Source organism: Microcebus murinus, chromosome 18 (assembly GCF_040939455.1).
Source record: "Microcebus murinus isolate Inina chromosome 18, M.murinus_Inina_mat1.0, whole genome shotgun sequence".
Lineage (NCBI taxonomy): Eukaryota > Metazoa > Chordata > Mammalia > Primates > Cheirogaleidae > Microcebus > Microcebus murinus.
The window spans coordinates 17,254,243-17,274,802 of NC_134121.1; the positions used below are offsets into that span (position 1 = coordinate 17,254,243).

General features: G+C 55.0%; 1 protein-coding gene across 1 annotated transcript; it reads left to right on the forward strand.

The window, feature by feature from the left end:
- The first annotated feature begins 1,870 nt into the window (after positions 1-1,870).
- AIPL1 (AIP like 1 HSP90 co-chaperone) lies at positions 1,871-10,854 on the forward strand. The gene is made up of 6 exons (XM_020281219.2): positions 1,871-2,027; positions 2,598-2,777; positions 7,988-8,176; positions 9,114-9,290; positions 9,407-9,548; positions 10,244-10,854. Exons 1-6 carry the CDS (start codon positions 1,932-1,934, stop codon positions 10,765-10,767), a joined length of 1,308 nt encoding a protein of 435 aa, XP_020136808.2. The 5' UTR covers positions 1,871-1,931; the 3' UTR covers positions 10,768-10,854.
- Positions 10,855-20,560: the final 9,706 nt, after the last annotated feature.

The following is a 20,560-nucleotide window of genomic DNA, read 5'->3' on the forward strand; positions in this document are numbered from 1 at the left end:
ACCTCTTAAAAATCTCTTCAATCCTGTGTGCCTTTGACCGTCTACAAAGGGAATCAAGAGGCACAGTGGGAGAGTTTTAAGAAGTGTGAGAAGAGACGTGATTAGATCTTCCTCTCCCATTGTGAATTATATCACTGATGGGAAAATGACTAAAACACAATGTCCAGTATAATGAATACAGTGAGTCTTCACTTAGTGCTGTTGACAGGTTCTTGGCAACTGTGACTTTAAGCAAAACGACGAATAAGGAAACCAACTTTTTTTCTCATCAACATTATTTGAGGACCTGCTGTACATCCTTTTGCTTCAAATCGTGGTTTCCAAGAATCTACCGATTACGTTAAATGAGGCCTTACTGTGCTTATAAAGCAAATACCCATGCAACCCTCACCCAGGTCAAGGGTGAACATTTTGGGGATCCCAGAAGCAGCCACTTGCCCTTGCTGTGTGATCTCCTTCCCTCCCTAGACTTTTATAATAATAGCTTTTATTTTCCTTTGAAGTTTTACTAAGTATCCATTTTACCTCCTGCATGCAGAGCCCTCTAGGTTGCTGTGCTGCTGGGAAAAGGGTGGAAGATGGGAGGGGGAGGATCTTTCCAGCCTTTACCTCTTTTCCCCCCAGACACAGGTGGAGACTGGCCCTTGGGGACTGAGCACCCAGGAAGGGTTTCCTGGAGGGGCAGCCTGGGTTCCGTGGCCCCAACCAGTGGCCCAGGTTTGGTCTCCTCTATGCCAATGGCTCCTGGCGGGAGTCACGACTTTCAGGGGTGCTGGATTTGGGGCTCCCACTCTCTGCTCCAGACATCTCGACTTCCCTGGACAAGGAGGCAGGAGAGGTTGATTTTCCCGTTTCATTTGGGAAAATGGACTTAGCGAAGATGGGAGACACCCAAGGCCACAAGGTCAGTGAGTAAGAGGGGGATTAGCCCTTTGAACTCAGCTCTGTCTGGCTCCTAGTCCAGTGTTCTTCTCTCTCCCTGTGGCAGGGTCCTGTGTCCTTTGTCTCCGTAACAAGGGAGCCTGGCATCAGAAGAGAAGGGTTTGGAGCTGCTCAGAGCTCACCGCCCTCAGGGCGGGAGAGCGCAGGCATAGGAACTCGACCTGGCCACAAGGTGGCGCCAAACACCAGGTCTTCACGTTTCCTTTTCTCAGCCCAGAAAGGGGGTCCCTGACGTCCCCAAGCTCTGCCTGGTTCCTAGAGCACAGGGCTAAGGCACTCCAAAGGCAGGGGGAGAGCCCCACTGCCCCCAGCCAGGCCTTGTAGGGGAGGCAGGGGAGCAGCTGGGGAGGGTGACACCTACCCCCTTTGGTCCCTTGTCTTACTTCCTTCCCAAGCCAGAAACCTGCCCCCTCTCCCCGCTGGCCAGATCTCACAGCCTCCTGAGGGTGATCTTGGGGAGGGGTTGGAGGAAACAGGGAAAGAGGGAAGATGGCTGGACCACAGATGGAGCAGGGGCCTGGCCTGGGGTGCAAGGGGAACTGGAGTCTGGACAGGGCAGCACCCCGGGGCCAGGCAGGGCAAAGTGGCTTCAGATCTTCCTTCCTTTCCCCGATAGTGGCCTTCAGGCCTCTCTGCTGCTCGCTCCCCTCTCCCTTGTCTTCGTTAAGAAAGCTCAGCTGACTTCCTCCTTCTTGCGGTGGAACAAAACCTGCTGGTGAATGTCACCGGGCACAGTAACGTTGGGTGGTGGCAGGTAGGGGCCTCGCATGCTCCTCAGCAGAGGTGGACAGGACGGGAGGCCAGGCTTCCCAGCGCGGCCGAAATGGCCCTGAGGAGCGGCCCAGCCAGCTTGGGGCACCTCCCCCACCGTCCTGCCTTCATCCACTCCCCCGGCGCAGGGCAAATCCCCACGCGTCTCAGCCGCCTAAGAGTCCTCCGGGCAGGTGCGATTATCTCAGCCCGGCTGACGTCCCCCTCCGCCCACAGCCATGGACGCCGCTCTGCTGCTGAACGTGGAAGGGGTCAAGAAGACCATTCTGCACGGGGGCACGGGGGACCTCCCAAGCTTCATCACCGGATCCCGAGTAAGTGGGCGCCCCGTGGCCGGATAGAGACCCCCGTGGCAGCCTCCCATGTCCCAGCTGTGCCCCGGGGCACTGCACACCACCTTTTTCACCTTTGCCAACAAACAGCCAGGTGGGCGCTTCCTGGAGTTGTCAACCCAGGCACCTGGGAAGCGCTGAGTGGGTACCATTCACGGGGCAGTTTTGGCACTTTGCAGGTTAAATTTTAGTGTGGCCTGAGGGAAGGGGCTTTTGGGAATTTTCTGGAGCCCTAAATGTTGGGTGAGAAGAAAGGGCTCTCAGGGGTCTTGGAGTTTGTGTCTGTGGCTACTTTACTAAAGTTGGGCTTGTTTAAGGAAGGACTTCCTGACACCCGGAGCGTGGAGAGTGGGAACGGGGTCCGTGGGAGGGTGGGGTCCTCCTCTCTGGAGGAGCATGGCAGGGCTGGGGTGCCCTGGGGCCTGAGACATCTAATCGGGTTTGTGAGAGCTGACCCCTGAGGACAGTGCTGGGGGTCCATGATGGGGTGTGTGGCATCCGCTGGGCCTTGGAAAGTGTGTCTAGAGCAGACTCCACTCTCTCGGTGACCAGGTGACCTTCCATTTCCGCACCATGAAGTGTGACGAGGAGCGGACGGTGATAGATGACAGCAAGCAGGTGGGCCACCCCATGCACATCATCATCGGCAACATGTTCAAGCTCGAGGTCTGGGAGATCCTGCTGACGTCCATGCGGCTCGGCGAGGTGGCCGAGTTCTGGTGTGACATCATCGTAAGTAGGCCGAGCCCGCCCATTCCCCGGGGTCTGTCTTCTAGGGAGCTCACTCACCCTCTCGGCAGGGCTGCTGTGTTTCTGGAAAGCTCGGGGAAAACAAAGCAATACACAGCAAATCCCGCATCCTCACTCCCTGCCACTGTAAATAGGAAGGTGGCCCAAGCGAAAGAACAAGGCCCTAAAGTGACGATCCGTGCCGTGGCTGGCCGAGGGATGAGGGAGCCTGCCCACTTCATGCTCCTCACTTATTACACAGCGTCGTTGGATCCTGGGGACTTTTGGCCATTGTTCAGTTTTCTTCATTGGTTACTTCTTTCTTTTTTTCCCCCTATTTATGGCACTCCTATAAATTACCCTTATAAATTAGATTCCTTGTTCTGTGGCCCGGGTACAAAAGGTGAAACTCACTGACCTTCAGACAAACATGTCTTATGGAAACTTTGAAATATATACATAAGTGGACAGAAAGCATGAAGAACTTCCAAACAGCCATCACCCAGTGCCAGCCCCACCCTCCCATGGCCAGTCTTGTCTCACCCACCACCCCACCCGCTTCTCTTCCTTGTCCCATGTAGCTAAAGCAAATTCCAAACACATATCATTTCACCTGTGAATACCAAACTTTGTATCTCTATTTAAGAAATATAACCACAATATTATCGTGAAATCTTGCAAAAAAACCCCAATAATTCCTTAAATCAGTCTAATATCCAGCCACTATTAAAATTTCTCCTCATTTAATTATTCTTTATAAATGAATGAGGTTGGTTTGTTCAAGTCAGGATTCAAAGTCCATGCATAGCGCTCTGTTGATAGGTTTCTCAAGTCTCTTCTTATCTATGGGTTCTCCTCCCTGTTTTTGTCCTTGGCATAGATTTGTCCTGTAGAAGTCCCACATTCTGAGTTTATGGTTACTTTGCCATGGAATTTTCTAACATGTTCTTCTATTCCCCATATGTTTGATATATACTGAAAGTTTGGTCTAGAGGGTTTGATAAGATTCAGGTTCTTCTTTTTCTTTTTTCTTTTTTTTTTTCTTTTTTGAGACAGAGTCTCGCTTTGTTGCACAGGCTAGAGTAAGTGCCGTGACGTCAGCCTAGCTCACAGCAACCTCAAACTCCTGGGCTCAAGCAATCCTTCTGCCTCAGCGTCCCGAGTAGCTGGGACTACAGGCATGCCCCACCATGCCAGGGTGAATTTTTCTATATATATTAGTTGGCCAATTAATATCTTTCTATTTATAGTAGAGACGGGGTCTCGCTCTTGCTCAGGGTGGTTTCCGCTCTTGCTCAGGGTGGTTTCGAACTCCTGACCTTGATCAATCCACCTGCCTTGGCCTCCCAGAGTGCTAGGATTACAGGCGTGAGCCACTGCGCCCGGCCAGGTTCTTCTTTTTCATTACAACAGTCTGATGGTACTGTGCACTTCCCGTAGGCCCACCATCCCTGCTGCCTCTTTTTATTGTGATGTGAAGACTGAGTGGTGGGTTCAGGTGTTGACAGCCTGATTCATCCATTCCAAAGATCACCCTAGACTTTCACCAATGAGGGTGAACACCTAGACTCATTATTTCAGCAGGAGCCAATAACCTTTTGAAAGAGCTATTTGGGAACAGTTTGAACTCTGTTCTGTCTTTTATTAGTTTGTGACCTGGGGATGTTCTTTCTTCCTTCTGCCACTTATTCTCTCAACTATAAATAAACCCTCAGTGAACAGGTTGTTTCAAAGATTACACAATATGATGTATATGAAGGTAAATCACAGTACAGGGCAAATGAAAAGTGGGGGCTATTATTTTGAGCTAGAAGAAATTTTGAGATTAGCTTTCTCATTTTATTAATGAGAAAAGTTAAGCCTCGGAAAGGGAAAGTAACTTAGTCTGGAACAAATAAGCTAAGGGACAGGATTTGGCTGGGACACGTGGGACAGGAGCCCTATCTGGCTTGTGTTTCTTACAATGACTAATAGAGCCAGGCTGCAATGCCAGCCTCTGCCAGTAGGGGATCCCATTCAACACATGCTATTCATTTCTTCATTCACTTAGCAAATGCTATGTGAGCATATTTTCTTTGTACCTGTCCCTGGGTTATTCTTCATCCCAATGTTTTCAGTTTTAAAAATCTGTTTTATTTTTATCAAGTCTTCAGAAAATTGACTTTGTGATTTTAGTTAGTTTAAAATTATATTTATTGACTTTGCTTACAATGAGGAGTCTCTGCACTTTTTAGACCTGTGTGTGTGTCTAATTCAGGCCATATGTTAGGCAAGGCTTGGTTGCCAACAATAGCTCCCTCCCTATAGGATGCATATTTGCTAGCGCAGGAGAGCTGAGTGTGTAGAAAGCTGTCAATAAATTCTTGATTGGGTGATTGATTTGTCGTTTGCAAAAGCACAACCTGCTGTGATTCCTGTAATGTGGCTCTGGCTCTTTGTTTCTCAGGGTGTCTGTGTTCTTTTGGCCACATCAATAGTCACATGAGTGCACTGCCCATTCCACAGCCTGGTAATTTTTTATCATAGTGACTATGGGTTTTCCCAATACCCCTCCCACATCTTCTCCTCCAGCCCATGGCTGGTATGATTGCACACACACACACACACACACACACACACACACACACACACACCTTCTAGAGTCATTTATCTATCTACACATCCACCTCTTATCCATCCATCCATCCATCCACCTGCCCATGCATCAGTTCATCCATCCTTCCCTCCAACCAATGTTCATTCATAATCCAGTCTTCTGTCACTACACACCCATCCATCCTCTTCTATTTCTCTCTCTCTCTCTCTCTGTCTCTGTATCTATCTACCTATCTATCTATCTAGAAAACAGTCACTGGCCACAAGATTTGGCCTGTGCTCAGCATTAGGAATGAAACAGGCAAAGACCTCAGTCCTCAAGGAACTTGAATTCTGGAGGAGGAGCAGACACCTAAGCAATTGTCATGCAGGCCAGCCAGTGCCACAGCATAAATAAGAGAGGGCAGAGTGCTTTGGGGCCACAAAAGAGGGGTAACTAACTGCTTTAGGGTCTTGTGGGGGGGCTTCTTCAAGCAGCTGATATTGAGCTGGGTGTTGAAGGATGAATAGGAGTTCATGAGGCCTAGACGTGGGAAGAGGGCCAGGGATTGTGAGTAGGCGTGGCATGTTATATTAAGTTAGCCCCTTCTCCTCTGTGGGGCATGTCTCCACCCAAGAAGCTGGAAAGACTAAGTGATCAATGAGACGATCATCTCTATTTGACAAGGGACCCAGGAGCACCTGGCTTTTCCCACCAGTCGCTGCCTGGCACTCCCTGCAGAGCCCTCTGCCTGGACAGTCCTCACTAGATGACCTTGGAGTTCAGGTCTCTGCAGGGCAGGGCCTTCCTCCGCCTTCCGCCTTCCCCTGAACCAGAGGGCGCTCTGGGAGAGTCTGCCCCAAATGCACTCCTCCCTGTCCCTCCAGGGAGGACCCTGGTCTGCCTGTGGGGATTTTTGCTGGCGCCCTGTCCTGCAAATTCAGGGGTTGCAAACTCCAGGCCCACGAAGAGCCAGGAGCCCTGGCAGGCTGGAGATCACCAGCCCCAGCCAAAGGGGGCGGCTGCTGCCCAGCTTCAGCTGGACTGTTGCTTCGGGAGGGGCAGGGCCTAGTGTGGCTGGGGCTTCTGAGCCTTTGAGACAAAGCCAGAAATTTGCATTAGCATGTGAACTCGCCCAGTGTAGAAATGCTGGCAAGGAATTAGAAACAGGCAAACAAAACCCTCCACACGGTGAAGGCTAAAACAAAGCCAGCCTGCAAGTTGGATATGGCCTTTCACACTCCCGTTTGCAATCTCCGGAATAGATAGAGTCCCTCAGACAGAACCAGGCTCTGGCCCTGAAGCCCCAGAGAGGGGCAGTGATCGTGGGCTCCCCCTGCCCCAGTTGCAGCCCCACTGGTGTGAGCACGTCGCAGGGGCGGGAGTCCAGCTCCCCAGAGACCCGTGTGTGACCATGGCTGCCCTTGCCAGCCTGCAGCCCAGCAAGCAGAGCTGCAAGGATGGGCCCAGAGCTGAGATGCACATCCTCTTTCCTCCCCTGCAGGCAGCACTCCTCCTTCCCGGTTGGGGCTCTGGTCGTGCCAGGATGGCAGGTGTCTAGGCGGATAAGGCCGTTGTCTGAGAGTATGACCTCACAGCAGCTGGCCCGGGGGCCACAGAGCACACTCGCCTCGCTGGGAGACGGGAGCCGCTGACTTGGGGCTGCCAGGTCAGGGCCAGGAGTGCCCCTTCCTGCAGCAAGCTGATCCCGGGCCTCTCCCCCCCTGGTCCAGCTTTAATCCTAAAAGGTTCAGCTGCCATCTGGTCGTGTCTCTCGGGAAGTGGCAGAGGGCATTCTGGGCTAATCCTGGCTGGTGAGGGCAGGGAGGGGTGACCTTTATCTCCATGCTGGTGACCTGCAGGCGGAGCTGGACTCTTTCCGCCCCTTCAGTTTCCCAGCAGTGTGTCTTTACCGGAGTTGTGTGGAGGCCAGAGCTGGGCTATCTCAGAACCTGGTCCAAGGAGACGGGTTCTCAGAGACCACAATTGGGGAAACTGAGGCCCGGCATGTAACAGGCCTCACTGAGGCCACACAGCTGATTTTCCCAGCCCTCCTCCATCCTGAGAGTGAGGCTGCGATGGGCCAGGCCTGCGTCTCTATCATCTCATTCAATCCCTACAGCAGCCTTGATGCTGGGCAGGTGTGGCCAAGGGAACTAGGAGTCAGAGAAGTGCCGTGACCTGGGCTCGCTGCCAACCGGCAGCACTGCCAGGACACCCAACTGGCCCTCCCCGACCCCAGAGCCCTGCTCCTTCCACTGCACCACACTGCCCTCCCTGCGAGTCCCAGACTTGGTGGAGCTCTGAGTCCCCTTGGGGACAGATGTGTCACAGTTGACCACAAGGACCAGAGGTGGCAGCATGAGGCTAAAAGCATGGCCTCTGGAGCCAGAATTGAATCCCGGCTCTGTCATCTTCTTCCTGTGTGACCTGGAGCAAGTTGCTTAACTTCTCTGGGCTCTAATTTCCTCAGCTGTAAAATGAGGATACTAATAGTGCCTTCCTTGATGGATTGAAGGAGCCGGGCACGCAGTCAAGCATTAGTGGGTATAGAGGGGTAGCAGGGTTCCTGCTGTTAAGGGCTCAGATTGGGGGGGTCTTTGTGGTCCAGACGCCCTCTGCCTGTCTCTCCCCACAGCACACAGGGGTCTACCCCATCCTGTCCCGGAGCCTGCGGCAGATGGTTGAGGGCAAGGACCCCACGGAGTGGCACGTGCACACGTGTGGGCTGGCCAACATGTTCGCCTACCACACCCTGGGCTACGAGGACCTGGACGAGCTGCAGAAGGAGCCGCAGCCTCTGATCTTTGTGATCGAGCTGCTGCAGGTGCGACTGGGTCTGGGGGTGGAGGGCTGTCCCAGCATCTGAGACGGACCAGGGACAGCCAGGACCAGGGGGACCCCCAGCTCCACCGGCCCCTGGACAGTGAGTGCCCTGTTTCTCTTCAGAGAAAAGGGTTCATAAACCACGGGAGAATAGAAATTTGCAAAAAAAATCCTCTGTTTTCTTCCACAGTAAAAGTCCATTTGGAACCAATTTTTAAACATGTGATACATTTTCATTTTGGAGGCATTTTACTTCTACTGGTTATGTACTTCCATTTTTATTTGCAAGACTTTAGGATTCTCACCTCATCCTTGGTCCCTGTGGTTTGTGGGTCCAGACTTGGTTCTTGAATAGTGGGAGAGGCTGCACGGAGGTGTCCACATCCTCTCACCCAGAGCCCCAGTCGACAGCCCGTGTTTGGGAGTCGGTGGGAGAGAGTCAGGGCTAGGGTTAAGTTCAGGTCGGGACTCAGCTTTTGGCCAAGGCTAAGGCCATAAGAACTCTGTCAGCCAAGGGCCTTTACAGGCCTGCTGGAACAGTTGTGTGGTCTGTGCACTGCACAAGGGCATCTCCTCCAAGGTGCTCAGTAGAGAGATTGTATATTTGTCTTTTTATAATGATAATTTTCCAGCAGTTGGCAATGAAGTGTCTTATTCTAACAAAATGAGTATTCGTGACAATTTTCTGAATATTGGAAGTAAATTGGCTTGACAAAGGGGTCCGTTCTTCCGATTCACACAGAGGCACCGATTTAGGGCAGGGCCTTGTGCCTTGTTGCTCCCTTCCCTCGTTTACATGTATCTGACCAGCAAGTGTGATTTTTTTGGCGAATCCTACTGTGGAAAATGCGGAGCTGTTTCCAGGGAGATGTGCTGGGGTGCTCTCTCTCTGGTCCCTGCGGGGGTCCCTGCCCCACTGACCTGCAGCTCTTGGCCAGGTTGAGGCCCCGAGTGAGTACCAGAGGGAGACCTGGAACCTGAGCAACGACGAGAAGATGAAGGCGGTGCCCGTGCTCCATGGGGAAGGAAATCGGCTCTTCAAGCTGGGCCGCTACGAGGAGGCCTCTGCCAAGTACCAGGAAGCCATCGTCTGCCTGCGGAACCTGCAGACCAAGGTGGGGGGTGGGGCCGGCCTTGGGGGAGTGGCCTGGCGTTGGGCGTGGCTGGGGTGGCCGGCGGGCGGGTGGCGTGGGCGGCGCCTGAGCTCACCGCAGACCTCGTGCACCCGCAGGAGAAGCCCTGGGAGGTGCAGTGGCTGAAGCTGGAAAAGATGATCAACACGCTGATCCTCAACTACTGCCAGTGCCTGCTCAAGAAGGAGGAGTACTACGAGGTGCTGGAGCACACCAGCGACATCCTGCGCCACCACCCAGGTGCGCCGCGGGGGCGGGGCGGGGCGAGGGGTACAGCGCGCCAGGGGTCACAGGGTCACCTGCGAAGACCTTCCCGGACTTCTCTGCTCACCCTGTCAAGGCACAAACCTGGTCTGCAGGGTTTCCCCAAGCCTGTAACCCTGGGCTGGGCGATGGGTGGGCAGTGCTTATGTGGGGGTCTTTTATTTTAATGCACTTGGACGAATAGACAGGTAGCTCAGCAAACCTGTGATTTTGTGGAGCAGCAAACAGGCTTTTAAAAACAGGGCAATGAATAGGTGAAAATAACGAGTCAGTACCAGTATCCCGGGCACACACACCGCAGTGACTGTGAAGACGGTATTTGAATGTCGGTGACAGTAACAATATCAGCACTTAGTGTGCTCCAGGCGCCAGTTACGGAGTAGGTGCAGATATAGGGCCTGAAGGTTATACAATTTCGGGAGTGTCTATGAGGTAAAGAATACAAAGTCAGGAATATAAACTTAGTTACAGGGCCTGGGAGGGGCCTGTGAGGGAGGGGAGGAGGTACTGCTGTTATCATTATCGTCACCATTTTACAGTTGAGGAAACTGAGGCATGGGAGGTTAAGGAGGATCGCAGGCAAGATTAATGGTCTTGTAGGCGGGTGGGTCCTAGCCGGGAGGGGCGGCCCCCCCCCCGCCCGCGCAGGTGGCCAGCCGTGTCCTCCGCAGGCATCGTGAAGGCCTACTACGTGCGCGCGCGGGCTCACGCCGAGGTGTGGAACGAGGCGGAGGCCAAGGCGGACCTGGAGAAGGTGCTGGAGCTGGAGCCCGGCATGCAGAAGGCGGTGCGCAGGGAGCTGCGGCTTCTGGAGAACCGCATGGCCGAGAAGCAGGAGGAGGAGCGGCTGCGCTGCCGGAGCATGCTGGGCCGCCGCGCCGCGGAGCCCCCGCCACCGCCCCTGTCCCCTCCGGGGTCCTCACGACCTCCCCTGTCCCCAGGATCCTCGCAACAGCCCCTGTCCCCTCCGGGGTCCTCACGACCTCCCCTGTCCCCGGGATCCTCGCAACAGCCCCTGTCCCCTCTGGGGTCCTCGCAACAGCCCCTGTCCCCTCCGGGGTCCGCGCAACAGCCTCTGTCCCCTCCAGGGTCCCCGCAACAGCCCCTGTCCCCTCCAGGGTCCCCGCAACAGCCCCTGTCCCCTCCGGGGTCCGCGCAGCCGCCCCTGTGCCTGGGGGTGCCCCCAGCGCACTGACCCCTCTGCTCCCGCACCCAGGCAGGGAGCTAACTCACCGCCCAGGGCATTTCCGGTTCCGTTGACCACGATTTTGATGTCACTTTTTAAAATTAATTTTTGAAATCAAAGTCATGCGTGCCCATGGTTAAAAAAAACAAAATCAAAAGAACACAGAAGAGCTTATGAATAAAAGTGAAGCTTCCTCCCCTGCTCCTCCCATTCCTTAGCCCTGAACTTTTAGAATTGCCCCTGTGTTTTATTCTTCTGGTAGCTCTATCTCCAAGTAGCACGTTTACATCACAGTTCCTCCGTGTGCCACTTTACCCCATGGCTATGAAAAATGAGGATTGGATGCTGTGACCCTGTTTGGCCCCCGCCATCCCTCCGTTTCTCCCCATTTTGGGTAGCTATATGTAGTGGTCATCTCTGGGTTATTTTTGTAACTTTATAGGCTACACCTAGACCTCTCTAGAACCCCATTGACTTTAGTGGGTGGGCTCCCTCCTGTGTAGGATGAGGCTGGCAGAGCTGGGACCCTTCCCCTCCCCCTCCCAACCTCCTCCTCCCTAAAGGTCTGCTGTACTTGACTTTCCATCATGCTGGTTGTTAGCACCTCTCTTCTGCTCTGTAACCAACACTAAGTCGTCTGTGCTTTGTCCACAGGTTGAGTCTCTAATTTGAGTGAAAATCAATAAATAGCATTTATATGACCGTGGTCGTGTGAGTATGTTTTCCTGCAGGGCCTGCTCCGTGCTTTCATCAAGTTCCTTTCTTCTGTGGTTCCAGTTTCATGACCCCTGGGCCACCAGAAGGAGGACATTCCTGGCATCTGGAGTTGCAGTGTATATCTTAGCATGGCAGTGTTTTCTCTTTTACTTTTATTCTTCCCTCTTTTTTTTTTTCGGAGCTAGAAAGTGTGAAGTTTAAGCCTTCCTCTGCCTTGGAGAAAAGGGGTGTTAACTTTTGGCGGATTCAGGCTCGGTGTCCAGTGGGCCGTCCAGGTACAGTGTGGAGGGACCAGGTGGGGAGAAGGTTTAGATGAGGTCAGAGGAAGGACACACTGTGACCTGCAGAGGCAGCAAGGGAGGAGTGTCCTTCCTGAGTCTGGAGGGAGTCCCGTGGGCTGGAGAAGGTGGAGCAGGGATGAAGGCTGGGGGCAGGGAGATGAGGGACCGTCACCTGCCCCCTCCTGGCAGCAGTGCTGGGAGAGAGAAGCCTGCATGGTGTCTGGGCGGCCAGAGACTCAAGCGTGACTCAGAGCAGATACAGAGCCCGGGAAGGGCCATTATTATTCGAGGGCCAGGGACTATGGCCCGCAGACTTCCCGGCCTCCCTTGTCCTGCCCATTTTCTGTATGCAGCAGTCCCACTGGCTGCCCTTTCTCTTGGGGACAGCAAGGATCCCACCTCATTGCAGTGAGTATGCAGCGTGCAGACCCCTTAGGAGGACCAATGCCCAAACGCATGCCAGGGCCCTGCTTGGTCCTGTCCGACTTTTCCTGTGGGGACATCTCCCCTTCCCATGTCCCAAGACGGCCACAAGCCCAAGAAAAAAAGGGGCAGGGACCAGGACAGTCATAGAGAATGGTGGGAGATACCCTGAAGAGAGCGTGTACAGGGACCCCTTGTCCTGGTGTTACTATCCCACAAAGGCAGAGGGGAGCCATAGAGCCTCTTTTCAGAAACCGCTGAATGTCGTACCCCATGTTACCAGGCAGAGGAGGTGGGAAGCAGACTCAGGCAGCCTCCCCATCCAGGGCTCTGGTCGCTGCATGGGGTTCCTTCTGCGCCCTGAAAACTAGCCTCAAGGGAAGGCCAGCCTGACCAGGACTGGGCAGGGAGACACAGGTTGCACGGGTCCTGTCTGGAGGGCTCCTTTCCCAGAAATCTAGCAGGAGGGCTTTGCTTCCAAGTGGCCAGCAGGGGGCAGCAGAGAACAAGCCGACTGTTGTTCCAGGGCCAGGAGATGGGCTCTGCGGGTTCTCCCAGACAACAGCTCTGGGCTCGGGACTTGGTGGTTCTCCTGAGCCCTGACCATCCCCTGACCCCTACAGGGTCGCTAGGTCAGACAAGCTGGAGACAGGTAAGGAGGTGCCTAGAACCATGGAATCACACTGCCAGCAGTCTAGGGCCTCGGAGACAACTCAGTCCCTTGTACAGACAGGGAAACTGAGGCCTAGAGAGGGGCCATAACTTGCTAAATCTCACTTCACAGCTGCGGTGGATCCAGGCTTAGCATCAGGATTTCAGACTTCTGGCCTGGGGTGTTTTGTAGGACACCGTGCTGCCTCTTTCACCAGAGAGTCCATACATGGGTATGATGTATTAAAACACAGATAATGAAAAGAGGAAAGGAGAAGCTGCTGGAGAGCCCTGCGGATAGATACCCCGATCTCTGACTGCTGGCCTCCAGGGCCGAGAGACAATAACTGCTGTTGTTTAAGCCGCCCGGTCTGCGGTGCTCTGTTATGGCAGCCCCAGGAAATGGGGCCACTGAGTTTCTGAGGTTCTCTCATAGTAGAGCAGACGGCAATTTCGCAGAACATCAACATCAGACAGGACCACCCTATGACTGCAATGGATAAAGACAAAAGCAAGGCCACTCTGCAATTGTGTCCGAACACAGGCAAAACATGGACATCGTGTCCAAGCCCCCAAACCCCAGCAACCCTCTCCCAGCTAAGAGACTTCTTTACTAATGGTGGTTTCAGCCTTGGTCTGGTCTTCCCCCACCTAGATGAGATTTATTAAGATGCACAATCAAAATTGCCCCTGCTTCTCAATAGTGTCCGCCCCCCTCCCCCCCTCGCCAAGGCAAAGTCCTGCTTTTTCCAACTCTCTCCCAGGCCACGTCACACCAGACCAAATCCTATAACAGGTTCTTTCTAACACCCTCTTGCTGAGATGCCCCATGGCCGCCATTACTGCAAGGGGCAATAAGCCCATGCGTTCAACTGGAGGTGTGATCCCTGGGGTCTTTGGCTGGGAGGCATTGGTCGTAGTCTTGGTGGGGGCTGGGGAGACAGAAAACAAACCAAAAAAGGCCACTGGCGCCATCATTCCAGGGGTGATGAGGGCTCTGCCAAGGCCCAGGACACTGGGAGAGTGTGCAGTGGGCCTGCCCCAGCGTGGGCACCGGGACGGCTCTCTGGGGAAGTGGCCTTGAGCCGAAGTGACTGAAGCCAAGGGCAGGATGCTCATGGAAGGAAGGGTCCTGGCTGCAGAGGAAGGAGTGAGGCAGAAGGTGGCATCACAGGACTCTGGTAGCCTCTCTGGGAGCCTCTCTGGGCTCTCAGCCGGAGAGTGGCGTGGTCACACCTGTATTCAGAGAAGCTGACCTGGGGGTTGTGGGGAGTGGGACAGGAGGACAGGAGCGGAAGGAGGAGACCACGGAGGGGACTGCTAAGGTGAGGATGATGAGGGTGACCTGAACCAGCAAAGGGAGCAGAGTCTGGAAGCAGACTCGCTACCTCCTGGACAAAGTGCAGGGGGTTGTGGCAGCTCCCAGCCCCTCTGAGTGACCCAGGCACAAAAGGAGGGCCCTTAGGGGGCTGCCAGGCGAGGGGGCATGACAAGGATGTGGTCTTGTGTCATTGGCAGGGGGTGGAGGCATCTGCGTGGTGAGGAGCCACAACCTAGAACTCTCTGGGAATTCCCTGCTGGCAGCCCCAAGCCAAGGCAGGCCGGGGCGTGGGGGTAGGGGGCGAGCGGGGCCCCCTGCAGGGTGACCAGCCAGTGCCAGTTTGCTTAGGCTGGTCCTGGTTTTGCACTGAGGAGCCTGCGACCGGCAGCTCCCTCTGTCCCATGCAGACTGGGTCGGTTAGTTACTGCAGTGCAGGGGAGGCTACAGAGAGGAGGGATCTGCTTTCCTGTCTGCAGGCCCACCCCAGAAGGGTGGGAAGCCCCAGGGGACAGTAGGTGAGAGCCACTCGGGTGTGTGTGTGTGAGGCCCCCACTTTTGCCACTGTACCTTTCTCTATAGAAATACCGCGTGGCTTTGAACCGCCCTGAGCCCGAGCCCGAGGCAAGAGGGGTCCTGTCCTGGGCCTGGTGCCTCGGGGCCCCTGCGCACGGAGTGCCCCCCTGGACATTTTCTGAGCGCCCCTCCTCCAGGCGGCAGAGCCTGGCCGGGGGTCCCAGTGCCCTCTGATCAGGGCACCGCAGGACCAAACCCACGTGGGCCTTGTCTTGGTTTCCTGGGGCTGCCGTAATAGAACACACACTGGGCGGCTCAGAACCACAGACATTTCTTGCCTCACGGCTTTGGAGGCTGGAGGTCTGAAATCAAGGTGTCGGCAGGGCCAGGCTTCCTCCAGAGACGCTGAGGAAGGGTTGGTTCCGGCCTCTCTCCTGGCTCCTCGGCGCCAGGGCTAGCAGGTGGCCCTGTCTCTGTCTTCACATTGTCTTCCTTTCATGTCTGTGCTCAAATGTCCTCTTCTCATGAAGACACGCCGGTCATACTGGATTAGCACCCACCCCAGTGACTTCATTTTAACTTGACTATCTCTGTGGAGACCCTACTTCTATATAAGGTCACATTCGGAGGTACCGGGAGTGAGGACTTCAGTATCTTTTGGGCAGAGGACACAGCGCAAGCCATGACGACTGCCCTGGCCTGTGTTTCCACGCTTAGGGGCGCTGCCTGGTCCTCTATCCCTCCAGCCTCCTTCAGCCCCAAGCGGGAGACCGAGCAGATGAGGAGAGCCAGGACTCCAACCCGTGGGGCCAGCCCAGCGCCCCGTGGCTGGAGCCGGCGCCGGGAGGGAGGCCCAGAGAGCGGATTGCTCCTGTTGGCCAAGAGCGTGCTTCTTCCATGGGATTGTGCGAGACTGGGGCAGCCAGCGTGGTGGGACGTGCTAAATTCGGGGTGACCCAAACTGTTTATATAGACAGGCATTTCATAAAACACAGGCCCTGAACACCCTAGGGTGCCGTGTTCTGGTGAGCTGTCCACACGACAGTGCTGTCAGACCCCTCTCCCTGGAGAATGACTCTCCCAGATCCAGCACCTGCACCACCCGGAACGCCCAGGTTTGGGGCCCTCATCGGTCCCTGGCTGCCCCTCCCCCTAGGCCGCTTTTGTCCCCCGTGAGTCCCTGAAGGACTGCTGGAGTTGGAGTGACCCCCAGTTACAGTATTAATTATGTCGTCACCACGATAGCTTCTCTCTGCAATTGGAGTAGAGGCACCCAAGGGTGTCTCTGAGTGGGAGCAGTTACTGTGGTCCTCAGCGTCCTGCAGCCCTGGTCCCTGCTGTCACTCCTGCCCAGCCCCCTCCTTGTTGTCAAGAAACTCCTTCCACCTGTGGCAGCCTGAGCTGGGGCTCGGGAGGGACGCTCAGTCTCTGCAGACAGGGCTCATTGTCCCCATCGTCCGGCAAGGCCCAGAGAGGGGAAGGGACATGCCAAGGACACAGCTGGGGCAGGGAAGCCTGAGAATTTTCGCTAGACCCGCGAGCGTGGCGTCACACACTGTCCTGGCTTGCCACAGCCCTCACTTGGGAGGGGGCCATTGGCATCTGACCTGGGACTTTACCTGCCTGGGACAGGGCAGAGTCTGGGGCCAGAGTAGGCGGGACAGGGTAGGGCTCAGAGAGCCTGGGTGGAGGCCTGCGTGAGCCTGCGTGTGACAGCAAGTCAGGGGACGAAAGGCTGCAGAGATCCAATAGAGCCACATCCAGGGGAACTCGAAGGCCAGTGAGGGCTCTCTGAAGGGCTTCCACAGGACGGGGGCACGATCGATTTAGTGTTCTAGAAAGAACTCTTAGTGGCAGGTGTGAGGCTGCATTGAGGGGGGGTAGATCTGTTTGGAGACCACTGCAGTAGTCCAGGCAAGACGGCAGCGCGGGAAGAAGAGAGGGGACCCCCCCCCCGGGAGACGCTGATACGGTGGAGATCCCCTGAGTTGGCGGATGAAGTTTGGGGATGGCTGCCACTTACAGTTGTGCATGTTGTGCGTCCCACAATTCCAGCACCTGCCCCCCATTGTCATGTCTGAGATGTGTGTAGTTATCACAAGTTGCCAGTAGGTGGCAGGAGAGTGTCTCGAGGAAGGGGTCCCTTCTCATCTGCACAGAGGCCATATTGGCCAGCGCTGAGGCTGTGTGTTTGAGCCAAGTTCATCTGGGAATTTTAGTTTTCAAGGGCAGCAGGGCGTGAGGATGCCCAGCTATGACACTGGGCAGATTTAGTTGGCCAGAGCCCGGATGATCCCGGGACCCTGGGCTTTTCTCTCCTGCCTGTGGAATCTCCCCTATGAAGGGTGTGGCATGAGGGACGGACGGCCAGGGCTGGGGTCTGGTGGCTAAGGCCAGATGAGAAGTGAGGCCTCAGGGCTGGTCACCCTACGGGCTGGCACCCAGAACGGCTGTTGGGCTCTTGAGGGGTCTGTTTCCAGGAGGTTCTGGAAGGATTTCCATCCCCCATGCCGGGTCTGTCTCCTGGGATTCTGTTGGGAGGGTTGGAGTGGATCTCATCTCCCAGCTGGAGGGCAGCATGCCCTCCTCCTTCATGGGGCCCAGCCCAGGACGCCCATGTGGCCCCTCCTTCTGTGTAATGTCTTAGCCAAGCTGGGGTTTGGTCAAGTCACCTTGGGTCCTGTCTGTCTCTTCCATCCCCCTCCCCCTGAGCTCTGCTCCGGGAGCTGACCTGTATGCACCATATGTCAATGGATCCCTCCGGCTTCCAGTGGGTTCTTTCCACAGAGGAGAGTGACGTCAGGGATTTCGTTGCCTCAGCTTTCTTTCTGGGGGGGTCTCCCGGCCTGACCGATTGAAGCTCACACCCACTGTTGGGGCAGCTCTCTGTACCCAATTCTCACTGTACTAGTTGCTTCCAGCTGCCGTGAGAAATCATTACAAATTTGGTGGCTCCAAACAAACATGTAGTATCTTACAGTTCTGGAGTTCAGAGTCTGAAACGGGCCTCGTGGTCCCCAAATCAAGGCGTTGGCAGGACCGTGTCCCTCCTGGAGGCTCTAGTGGAGAGTTTATCCCTTGCCTCTTCCGGCTCCTAGAGGCTGCCTGCACTCCTGGGCTCGGGGCCCCATCCCTGCAACCTCTGCTCCTGTTGTCACATCGTCTTCTCTGCCTTCTTCTTTTAAGGACACCTGTGGTGACACTGAGCCCACCCAGATAATCCAGGATCGTCTCCCCATTTTAAGATCTTTAACTTAGTCACATCTGCAAAGTCCCTTTTGCCATGTAAGGTGACACAGTCACAGGTTCTGGGGATGAGGATGTGGGGGGGGACATTGCTCTGCTGACCCCACTGTACTTGGGGTTCTGCTAACCACGCCTCCCCTCATTCCTAGGAGTGGTAACACCCCCTCGTTACTAGTCCTGGGGTAGGATGCACACTATTCCTTCCGCTTTCTCTGTATCTGCTCTTGCCCTGGGAGAGCCCACTCTAAGAACTTTCCTCACATTCCCAAACTGAGGGTGCCACCGGATCCCTGCTCTTTGGAGTCCCGCTAGACCCCAGCTGGCACACTTGCTGGGTTAGCAATCTACGCAGCAATCTTTGAGTAGCCTTTTCACCCCTTGATCCCCCCACTTTATGGGGGAAGAATGCAAGGGCCGGCGAGGTTAAGGAACTTTTCCAGAGCTGGGCTTTGAACCGGAACTCACTCTCTGATCCCAGAGCCGAACCCTCGCCCCTGCTGTCACTGCCCCTCACTGCCTGACCTGGATTTGTGCCATCTCTTAGGCATTCATCCCCTGAGGGGTGACAGAGTGATGATTTTTTTTAAAAAAAATGCAGGTGACTGTTCGTCAGTGGGCCTCTTGCACAGGACATTGGGGCCATTGCTGCCATCAGTTTAGTTGTCAAATTAAGGCTGACTATGGCTGTTGGTGACAGGTGCCAACCAGGAGTCCCCTCGGAGATCATCCTGTTATCTCAAGGGCTGCAATCAGGGGTCAAAATAGAATGAAGGCTGAGAGAAAGGGCTTTGGAGTCAGGCAGGCTTGGATTCCTAACCTGCTTTGACTACTTACGAGCTGTGTGGCTTTGTGCCAGTTACTTAACCTCTCTGAGCCACAGCTCCCTCATTTGTATAAAAGAGATCATAATTGTTGCTGCCTCAGTGGGCTGTCACGCGACGCCACACCGCGGCCACCTCTGAGCGTACCTTGGGCACACCCCAGCAGTCCCCGCCTTGTGCTTTTGCCTTCTGGGAGCCTCGCTGGCGGTGCCCTCTGTGTTCTGGCAGGACCCCACTCCCTGGCTCTAGAAGACAGTGGATTGTCACAGCCCTCGAGTGGCCCTGGCAGCTTCCGCCAGCACGGGAGCGAGGGATCTGTCGTCTCTGGAGCCTGCCGCGTGCGCTGTGCCAACGTGAACAGCGCGACCTTTCACGGACGTCCTTCCTTTTGTGATAAATATTGCAAAGGGCCAATACTGAGTCTTCCGTTCTTTTCCCGGCTGCCTTTCAGGACCCCTTTGGGGAATTCTAAGCAAGATGAGTGACACCGATATCAAAACTTTGTCCTCATCCTGCTGACAACTTTGCATGGGTCGCTTAGAAATGCCTTTCCTTTTTCCGGGACGCTGGCATCAGAGGCCCCCGTCTCTGGGACTTGCAAAGGGCCCCAAGTTCAGATCTGAGCCGAGGCACATGAAAGACGGGCGTCCTTTGGCCCGTCGGGAGCAAAGGCTTGGCGGCGGGGTGGCTGCAGCAAAGAGGCTTCCTCTGATTCAATGAAGCCGTCCGCTGTCTCTCCAAATGTCTCCTACCCTCTAAGCCTTGTTTTGGTTAATTTAAGAACAGCTGCCCTCCATGGGAAGCCGTTTCCGGCAGCGCGTGGAAGCGGCTTCCAGGGACAGCTGCCGGGATGGGAACGGAGGATTAGCGCGGGATTTAGACTCAGGGACCTCGTGGGTGTGACACCCATGCGCTTTCTCCCCTCCGCGAGAGCCCCAGTTACGAAGCAGGAGAAAACGAATTTGGTTGTTCCTGGGGAGAGTTCAAAGCAGCTTGAAATCCTGGAACTAGGGTGGAAGGAAACTTGTGGGGGACTAGATAGATGGGCAGCCACCAAAGCCATCTCCTTTTGTCCCTGGACACAGCCAGCCTGTGTTCCCCCGCTCCCCTTGTGAGGCGGGCCCATGGGCCCGAGCCCTAGCCAACAGAACGGGCGTGGAGGTGATGCAGGCCACTTCAGGCTTGGCCCTGACAACCCTCTGCACGAACCCTTCCCACCGTGTTTCCCCGAAAATAAGACAGGGTCTTATATTTATTTTTCCTCAAGAAGACACCCTAGGGCTTATTTCCAGGGCATGTGTTATTTTCCCCTCCAAGCCTCAGCTTGCAGCATGCACAGGGTGGCTGGGACCTGACAGGGGTGCTGACCTTGTTGGTGGGGCTGCCTGCACCTTTCAGGTCACCTCTGGGATAGTAGCTGTCACGATGGGGCAGATGAGAAGGGCTGCTTGTCTTCTTTACCGCTCTGGGGCGAAATGCATGGGTTGTGCAGATACGCTGCATAGCCACGCCCATCACTAGGTCTTATTTTCGGGGTAGGGCTTATATTGCACAAATGCTTAGAAATCCTGCTAGGGCTTGTTTTATGAGTAGGTCTTATTTTCGGGGAAACACGGTATCTGCCGACTGATGATTCCCAAGCGTCAACGGAGCCCTTTGTGTACAGATGCTGGCACCGCAGCATGCAGGAAGCCTGGACAGCCGAAGGACTACTTATTAGACTGTAACATGAAGCAGAAAAAAGCCTGCACTGTTTTCAGTCCATACAATCTTTTGAGCTCTTTGGTGTGGCTCGTCACGGTAGTTGGCACGCCCCGATGAATACCGAC